Here is a 10,130-nt window from a genome sequence, read left to right as displayed (position 1 = left end):
TTATACTGTATAAACGTGATATTATATTGTATAAGCGTGATATTATACTGTATAAACATGATACTATGTTGTATAAACGTGATATTATACTGTATAAACGTGATACTATATTGTATAAACGTGATATTATACTGTATAAACGTGATATTATATTGTATAAGCGTGATATTATAGTGTATAAACGTGATACTATGTTGTATAAACGTGATATTATACTGTATAAACGTGATAATTATATTGTACAAACGTGATATTATATTGTATAAACGTGATAATTATATTGTATAAACGTGATAATTATATCACATAAACGTGATATTATATTGTATAAACGTGATAATTATATTGTATAAACGTGATAATTATATCACATAAACGTGATATTATATTGTATAAATGTGATATTATATTGTATAAACGTGATAATTATATCACATAAACGTGATAATTATATCACAAAAACGTGATACTATATTGTGTAAACGTGATGTTCAAAGAACTTTTCCAATCGGCATTTATATATTTTAGCAGTTTGGCTATAACATTTCATACTTTACAAAGTGACATTAATTATTCACAAATTTCACAGAAAGTACATTTCTGTGTTCATAAAAGCCAACACGAGTGTTTATTCTTCTCTATTCCTGTCGCACACCGGGATAAAAGTCTCTTGTCAACAAGTGTCTATGAGATACGCGTGTGTAAATAAAGTTTCAATAAAAGACGACGTTATCACGTTAGTAAACGTCATCACGTTAGTAAACGTCATCACGTTTCAGACGCAGTCTCTTGAGACCCAATCAGAGTGTCGTGTAGTGTGAGGGGGTGTTTCGTTGAGTGTGAGGGGGTGTTTCATTGAGTAAAGGGGTGTTTCATTGAGTAAAGCGGTGTTTCGTTGAGTGTGAGGGGGTGTTTCGTTGAGTAAAGCGGTGTTTCGTTGAGTGGAGGCGTGTGTCGTTGAGTGGTCTGCGGGTCTGCAGCTGGACCTACTTGATTGAACGCGGTATTTTCTACTGCGTCACACCTATAGTGACGTGGAGGCCGGAAGTGTCTATCCGTTTGTCTTCCGGGTTGGTGGAGTTCCTTCAGCGGCTGAAGTTGTTGTTGTTCTAGTTCTGGCGCAGCGATGGCCAACGACCCAGCGCTGTCCCTGCGGGTTTCAGAGATTAAGAATTCGGCTGCTCTCTTCGAGCGCTACAACACAGACGAGATCCGTCGGATCGAGCACAAAGTCCGCGGGGAGATCGAACAGAAGAAGGAGGAGCTGAGGCAGATGGTCGGGGAGCGGTACCGGGACCTCATCGATGCCGCCGACACCATCGGAGAGATGAGGCAGTGCTCGGAGAGCGTGGTCCTGTCCATCCAGGACATGCACCAGTACTGTCACGGTCTGAAACACGGCAGAGCCGCCGTGAGCAGCTGCAGACAGGAGGAGGTGAGACAACCTGAGAAACCAAACCTCACTTGGCACTTTATTCTTTTACAAGTGACTCGTCACCAGTAACCTCAGCGATATTATTGTTTTGTATGCGGTGTGTCAGAGAGTGAAGTTTAGACTAGTTCGGCGTGGACAGACCGAGGCACAGCTATGATACCAGAGAGTGTCCTGCTTTTCAGTAAACTAGCCCTTCTATTTCCGGTTAGCTGTCAGAGAGATTCTAGCTGCCAATGATAGAATTCAGTAGAGACTGTTTTTATTGTAGACCACGTTGAATCCGCGTATTTATATATGTATACGTATATATATGTATATATGTACTGTATATATACATATGTATATATGTATATATACATACACACACACACATATATATACATACATATATACACATACTATTTTATATATATGTGTGTGTGTATATATGTATATGTATATATATATAAACACATATATACACATATATGTGTATATATATACATATATGTATATATATGTTAATATAGTCAACACAAAACAATGTGACGTGCAGGCCAAGCTGTGCTCATAGCGCCCTCTGCTGGAAATGTGTTAATTTAGAATATCTGTTGTGTTCATAGGCAAGTTCATTTTGAGCAGGTTTTTATGTTTATGTTCTGCTAATATTACCTTAAAAAGTCCACGTTTCTCCTTAGCAACATCGATATATCTATATGTATGTGTATATCTATATGTATATACATATGTATGTATATATCTATATCTCAATATCAGCTCCTGAGCTTCTGCTCAGTTGTGAGGTAACAGACCTCTGATATAGCTCATAAATGTTGATGTTGTCATTTAATAGTTAGCCCTGAGGGATTCAACATGGTCTTTATTGGAGTTACTGCTGTCCCGTAGGAAACTAACTTAGATTAGAGTAAGTTTGTGTTGCTTTGTAAACCACAGTCCATGTTTTATGAGCTGCTCCACAGCTGCTGCCTTGTTTGTGTATTTTGTGGCGCTGTGGTCAAACACAGCAAAGTATTTCAAATAACTAATCTTAATGTACTAATGTACACTGATTGGTGTGTGACAGTGTGATTTTTACGTGTGCTGTCTGTCACTCTGCTGCAGAACCAGAGGCAGTGGCAGGATAAGTTCTACACCATGGCAGCCCAGATAAAGCTCCTGTTGGAGATCCCAGAGCGCATCTGGAGTGCCATGGAGGCGTCGCAGTACCTACAGGCCACCCAGCTGTACTTGCTGTGCTGCCACCTGCACAGTCTGCTGCAGCTGGACAACGCAACAGGGGGCCACTACAGCCCCGTCCTGGCCCGCTTCCCTATCCTGGTCCGCCAGGTAGCCACCACCGGGCACTTTAGGTACTTATGTAAGTTTTCTCTCTAATGGTGGTAGAGATTCTGTAGGTGAACACCATGATTCATGCAGTCCCAATTTGACTCACTTTAATTTAATTCAATATCAATATATAGATATTTTTCCAGCAGAGGGAGCTGTGAGTGCAGCTTGTTCTGAATCCATGCCCCATCAGTGATGTCATGTTGATTTGAGGCGACAATAGTTGTTTTTATTGTACAAAACATGGGTAGCACCAGTATAATGAGTAAAAGTCAGTATGAGTACAGAGTGATGAGACAAGATAATTCAAATGCTGTCCATATACAAAGGAGACAGCAAAAACCAAACCATGTCTGCACCTGAACACACGTATACACGTTAATAGTCATGAAGAAATTCAAGTGTACACAATTGCACACATACAAATGAACACATTCAAAGAAACAAAAACATAAACAATAACATGGGGTTGTGAGTAGGTCACATGTCGCACACATTACATCGATATGGTCACTTTTTTCTTCAAAATATAAAAAATCTTTACGGCTGGTTATCACCCCTTCTTGTGATATAGGTGCTCCATTTTTCCCAGAGGGCATCACCTTTGTCCCTTTGTAATCTGAGGCTAAAAGTCATTAGTTCCATGTTTGAATATCTTTAACTATGACCTCCCACTGATTACCTGTGGGAGGTTCTGTGTTGAGCCATCTTCTTGTTATGGCTTTTTTGCTGGCAGCCATGAAGGTTTTTAGGAGGTATCTGTCCTTTTTTGCTAATTCTGTGTCACTGTTGCCCAGGTGAAACTTAAAATGATGCTGCAAGACTTCACTGTAGGGCTGTAATGATACACCAAACCCACGATTCGATTTGTATCAGGAAAAAAAAGAACGATTTTTATTAAAACAATATTTTTCATTAAATAACGTTTGAAAAACCTTTATAAACTGAACACCAAAGAACAAGATTAACTATGCAAATTATTAACAATATAAATAGCCATAAATAACCTATATAGCCTATAACACTTGTGTTTTCTTTGTAACAAAATACTGTTGAAATACAAACAGAACTAAACTCCACTGTGGAGATGATTCGAGCATGTTGAAAATTCATCTTCAATCAAGTTCTCTTACATTTACAAAGTAAATTAAATGGCTACTGTTTCACACTGAGGTAACTGAGGCTTACTGCCTGTGCTGCAAACCACAAATCATGTAAGTAAATATTAAACAAATAAACAACTTCTTTCTCTTAAGAAAACCAAACTCGTTGTGGAGTTGATTTAAGGGAGTTGAAAATTCTTCTTCAGAAACACCATCATGTAAACATTGTCTGTTGAGAGGCTTGCTCTCTGTGCTGTGGCAATGTCACCTGCAGAAGAAAACACTCTCTCACTGGGGACAGATGTGGCTGGGATTCCAAGGTAACTTTTAGCCAACTTGGCTAAATGGGGGAACTAGTTCTGGTTGTCCTTCCACCACACAAGTGGATTTGACTCCACTGAAAGGCTCTGCACTGCTCTGTAATGTTGCACCTCCTCATCCACCACTTCAGACAAAGACTTAGATGATGATGATGCCTGTTCCATTGGAAAGATGTCTCCAAACAGTTCAGCCATTGGTGCTCTTTTGGCTGGAGGAGGACAGTCACTGCTGCTGGAGGCTATCTCTGATTGCTCCTCTGTCTCATCAAAATCCATAACACAATTGCAGCATAATGTTAGATACAAATCCAGGACGAATGAAGCTAATTTAATAAAGTTAAGCATTTATTATCTGACTATACTTTAAATAAATAGGCCTAACTGATTTACACAGCACTTTATATAATTATCTGGTGAACACCCATCCCTCTCTGCTCAGCCAGATTAACAGTGTGAGCAAAGCAGCGTATATGCGGTGAAAATCCGGCCGCTTCGACAGCATTGGAAATCTTTCTGGCGTTATCTGTTGTCACGGGAACGGGGACGTTTGATCTGCTAATCTTCCATTCTATCACAGCCTCTTTTAGTATTCCCGATAAATGGTCGCTTGTATGGCTCTCATACACCGGGCGTGTTTGGAGGACGTGGTTTCCTATTTGCCAATTACACGTAACATAGTGTGTGGTTATGGTCATGTAGCTGTCTGTGGCACGGGACATCCATCCATCTGTGGTAATTGCGATGGATTCAGCAGTACTCAACCCTTACTCCACTTTAGCCTTTGTTTTCTCTAGAAGTTTTGGTAGCACAGTTTGCGAGAAGTGCGCCCGGCTTGGTAGTACATAACGCGGCTCGAGCACACTGAGTAAATACTTGAACCCCTCGTTTTCAACAACCGAAAAGGGTCGCATATCCAGTGCCATAAAAATTGCAATTGCATTTGTAATTTTCTGTGCTCGATCTGAATTCGCTGGAAACTTTGCTTGTAATAAACTAGGCAGTGTAGGCTGCTGCTGCTGGGTTGTTTTCTGTGCTGTAGCTAAATTGATTTCTGGATGGTGCCTTAGGATAGGCATCTCCATGTTGGTTGTGTTGCCCTTCACTTGAGGAAGCTTCTTAAAGCACTTACGGCAAATTGTGTGGGTCTTGTCGACTACACGATTGCCGTCCTTTATCTCCACCGGGTAGCTGAAATGTTGCCATACTGCTGACTTAAACGAAGAGGGAGGGTCCGCTATTTCTGGTTGCCATGTTTCCGCACGTTCTTCTTCAACTAGCTCAACTTTTGCAGGCAGGCATCACATGATTCATTGGATCTGAACGTGAGGGATAACTCTGGGAGTTGGAAGGGGTGTGTCACGATTCCGCCTTCAAACACTGCGACACCGGATCGTGGATCTGAGTGTCGCGATTTCGGTTTCATATTGCATATTGTTACAGCCCTACTTCACTGGTCGTGCTGAGATGACAACAATCTAAACTGTCCTTCTGAGCCAACTTTAAAACATCTGAAAAGTGTTGGTGCTTTCATTTGTAGTCAAGACTTGTTGAGCGCTCCCTACACCGGAATGACCTTCCCCGACATCACTGGCACCGTACAAACACTGCCACTTTAACTTTAAGTTAGCAGCACTTACTGTAGACATTAAACATAGGAATGTTCTACACCATAGAGAACACATCATCATCTGCAGACTCAGCTGTTAGCTTAGCTGGTAGCTTTAGCAGACAGTAAAAAGATGTGGAAATGGCTTATATTTAAAAGATTTTCTGAATTGTCATGGAATCTTCCAAACAAACAAACTTAAATCCATATGAATGTTAAGTTAAGTTAAGTTAGTGAACATCAGCCTGTCTCTCTGCAGGTCCACCATTCTGCTAGACAGCAGGTCTCTGCTGCAGGGACGTGCCGTGTCGGACCAGGCCATCGCCGAGGCCCTGGTGTCCACCATGCTGCTGGAGGACAGCTCACCACGACAGGCCCTGGCTGACTTCTTGCTGGCCCGGAAAGCCTCTATCCATCAGCTACTCAACCAACCACAGCACGGTACTCTTGTCTTTGTAACACCTTTATATGAAGGAAGCTAACAAAACAAAGGTTTAAGTTTTGGAAACTAAAAGGGCTTTAAACAACTCTCTGCTTCTAAGAGCTTAATGACCATGATAGATCAAGTTAAAAGTGAATTCAGTAAAAATATCACTCACTCTTACCCAGTGCAGTTAAGTCGGGTTTAGCTCATGATAGGACAACTTTCCAACAATGACGTCATAAAGTTGTGAGAGAATTGAGAAAGTCTAAAGCAACATTCTTTATCAATATCATCAATGATTCCAGAGGTCACAGCAGACACATTAACAGGGTCTTAAAAAAGGACAACAATAATAATAATAATAATAATAATAATAATAATAGAGATAAAGGGTTTGAACTACTAGTGCAGGGGACCTTAACTCAGGATATAGTTAAGCTCTCTTCTGTGTTTCATACTTATTTTATTGATTGTGTTCAAGAATTGGCAAAAAGCTTTGGTCCTAGAGAGAAGAGCATTACACCACCAAATGATAATCTTCTCTGAGGTGACAGAACCATCTGTAGTTAAAACCATACGCCAGTTTAAGAACACTAAGGCTAAAGTGGGAAGTATAAAAACATCCTCTCTACTCCAATTACACATCTGGTTAATCTGTGAATTAAACATAGTTGTTGACCTGTTGCCTGGTAGTCAGCAGTGATAACTCCTGTTTTTAAAGCTGTGATGTAACTGATGTTACTAGCTGACTTAAATCAAGGCCATTTCCCACTGCATTCTGTGCTATTTGGATTCAGGACAAATCATTCAACAGGGACAGCAAACTGCTGTTTTATTGAACAAATTCAATCCAGCCTTGATCATGGAGGTGTTGTTGGTGTTATTTCTGATTTAAAAAAAGCTTTTGACACTGTAAATCATAATGTTCTCTTGTCCAAGTTTAACTTTTCATGGATGGAATCTTATTTAGATTCAAGAAAGCAGTGCACCAGAAATAATGATGCATGCTCTTGTTTTGCTAATAGCACCATTGGAGTCCCACAGGGATCAATTTTAGGATCAATTTTATTTAGCTTATACATTAATGACCTGCCTCTGTAGAAATGTATGCTGACGACACAGTTATCTACACATGCTAAGGATAGAAATCAGGCTGCATCAGGACTCACTGCAGTACTACACACAGTCACTGACTGTCTGACTCTCAATGTCAGTAAAACAGTTGGTATTTATAAATGCACAGCAACAACCTGGAGAGGGGAATAACATGGTGCCCATAATTATTGATTCTAATTATCTTTTAAAAAGCATATTACAGTGATATCCAGAGTTTGTCAGCATGGGCCCTGGCAAACTCTAGGCGGGCTTTTATGTGCCTGGGCTTTAGGAGAGGTTGCCGTCGGGGACGGCACGCATGCATGCCATTCATTTTTGCATCACTCATTTTTGTATCACCCTAATTTGAGTAAAACTAAAAATGTTGTTCTCTAAGTTATATTATTAACCTTGCTTTCATGTTATAAGTTAAACAGATGTTATATAAAACTTAGTCTTGTCAACATTTTGAAAATGTTTTTTGTGTTCATTGAGAGTTTAAAATGGTACTTTTCAAAGGGGGTGTGCTCATGAGCACTGTATGTCTTTTACTGTCTTTTAACTGCCTGCCCAGGGACCACAGATGCAAATTAGCTATTCAGCTAACTCTGGTATAGACCTGGTTCTGTACATGGTCCCTGGTAAAGACCTGGTTCTGTACATGGTCCCTGTCAACTAAACTAAAGTAAAGCTGGCAGCATGTGAAGAGTAGAGCGCTGTATAACATGCCTTCACATTCTGTCCTGCCACTGATCCGTGATTCAGACATTCAAACGTCTGTGATCGATGGCTGATCAGCCGTCTCACAGTCATGGGTTCATTAGCTGCTGCTGTTGATTCTTTATGAAACGCAGTTCAGTCCACTAACTATGACAGACCTTTGTAGCAAAAATGCTATTTGAATATTCAGTATTTGAATATCGCACTGCAACAGATTATTAATGTGTTACTTAATTCATCTGCAACCATTTTAATAATCAATGAAACGATTTGAGTGTTGTTGTTTTTTTGTTTTATTGAGTTTTGTTTAAACACTTTTGTATAAACACTTTGAACATCTTGAACATACGGCAGAATAATCATATCCACTTTCCCAGTTGTCTGGGAAAGTGGATATGTCTTCCACAGAAGACCAGCAGAAGACCAGTTGTCTTCTGCTGTGAGAGTGGAGGTTGTTGCACTGACTGCACCACTTGTTTAAGTGAGCCAGGATAAAGCTTCTCATTTCTGTGATACATTCTCGTATACATCCTGTAGTTTTACTGTTTTAAAAGCCATGTCATTATTGCCATCCAACATTCCACGTGCCAAACAACAATCAAGTCTTTTACAAAAGGATGAGTAATACTTTTCCTTCATTTCCTGACAGATGCTGAATATAATTAGCTCTTCAGTACCAAACCTTTTCAATTTCGAATCAGGGCAAGAACAAATCTTTAGAAAACTACAGAAAAGCCCTGACCTGGGGCAGCCCAGTAATACCAACTGTAACCTCCCCTATCATGAGGTAAGTATAAGCTCAGTCCTGGCTTCCTGTTGTTCCAAATAAAACTAGAGAGAAGCTTTGTGGTCTTAGGAAAGAAAGAAGGAGGTTTTTGAATGAGTAGAACTCTTAGAACGCTTTATTTGCTCCATTTAACAAATGAATCATAAAATTTTGTGGACGTAGCGACGCATCAGCATGTTGATCAACATTTTCATCGATTAACAGATGAATTAGGGCATCAGTGATACTGTCACCCCCACACCTAGTTTTAATGTTGTTATCACCATCAGTAAAGTGATGTGTGATTATTTTTGTTATCCAGGTGCAGGGATCAAGGCGCAGGTGTGCAGCCTGGTGGAGCTGCTGGTCACCACCCTGTTCCAGGCCTACGCCGTCTTCTACCTGCCCCCAGAGAGAGTCCCCAGGCCTGCAGAGGGCGCTCTGAGCTGCGGCATGCTCTTCTCTATCCTCGAGAATGTGACCTCCATCAGTCCTGCAGGTCTGGACTGGATTAGACACTGATGATACTCAGTTCAGAAATCCCATAATATCACATGCCTCACTATGCACAGGCTGTAGGAGGAACATGTTGTAGGAGAAGTTGGAGAATGATTGTTGTTGACAGCTTCTAAAATGACGGAGGCTCAGCTAAAGACAGCTACACCTGCTGATGATATGTAATATGAATAAATTGGCTGTTAATAGATCTCACTGCTTACTTTGCTGCACCAAAGTCCATCGAGGAATTCAGCATTTATAGAACTCCGCACTCACATGGACACGGGCGCTGCTGGTCTATGAAGGAATTCAAATCCCAAAGTCACCAAATAAGACATTTGAACTTTGTGATGAAGGCAGCAGTGGATCAACAGCTCCTGTGTGTGTGTGTGTCATAAAATACACAGAAGTTTCTCTAATGAAAAAGTCAGTCTAACAACAAAAGATGATGCAGATAAAGCCCTAAACCACCGGCAGCCATGTTAGAGCTTGTGTAGGCGTAGTCCATCCTTGGATTAACGGAGAGATTATGTTATTGTTGACTTCTCTCTCTCATGGACTTCTGCTCTGAACTCTCCCCCCTCCCTCTCATCTTGCCTCCTCAGCTAAAGTCCGGAAGGTGCTGCAGGAAGAGAAGAGCACAGGAGGCTGGTTCAAGCACCTGCCTCCCTCCATCACTGAGTTCCAGCCCGCCCTCCGCACCCTGGCTCAGCCAATCCAGAGAGAGCAGCTGCGGGACACGCTGCAGCAGTGGATCAACACGTAAGTGCTTTCCTTTGACACGTTACACATACAGACATGGAACCTGTCAGGACACAAATGCATGCACAAATCTCA

General features: G+C 40.9%; 1 protein-coding gene across 3 annotated transcripts in view; it reads left to right on the top strand.

The window, feature by feature from the left end:
* Window positions 1-867: 867 nt before the first annotated feature.
* The window catches only part of cog1 (component of oligomeric golgi complex 1), a 28,128-nt gene continuing 18,865 nt past the window's right edge, over window positions 868-10,130 (top strand). For 2 of the 3 annotated variants that reach the window (XM_058653602.1, XM_058653603.1), the window contains exons 1-5: window positions 868-1,435; window positions 2,537-2,784; window positions 6,050-6,231; window positions 9,118-9,294; window positions 9,899-10,055. In XM_058653602.1, the coding sequence (XP_058509585.1) occupies window positions 1,127-1,435; window positions 2,537-2,784; window positions 6,050-6,231; window positions 9,118-9,294; window positions 9,899-10,055 (1,073 nt within the window). In that variant the 5' untranslated portion in view covers window positions 868-1,126. Of the gene's footprint in view, window positions 1,436-2,536; window positions 2,793-6,049; window positions 6,232-9,117; window positions 9,295-9,898; window positions 10,056-10,130 lie in introns of those variants that run through there. The other variant, XM_058653604.1, reaches the window with a different exon arrangement.

The sequence above is a fragment of the Solea solea genome, chromosome 16 (assembly GCF_958295425.1).
Source record: "Solea solea chromosome 16, fSolSol10.1, whole genome shotgun sequence".
NCBI classification, from domain to species: domain Eukaryota; kingdom Metazoa; phylum Chordata; class Actinopteri; order Pleuronectiformes; family Soleidae; genus Solea; species Solea solea.
The sequence above is the reverse complement of the archived record's forward strand: the minus strand, read 5'-3'. Positions and strand labels throughout refer to the sequence as shown.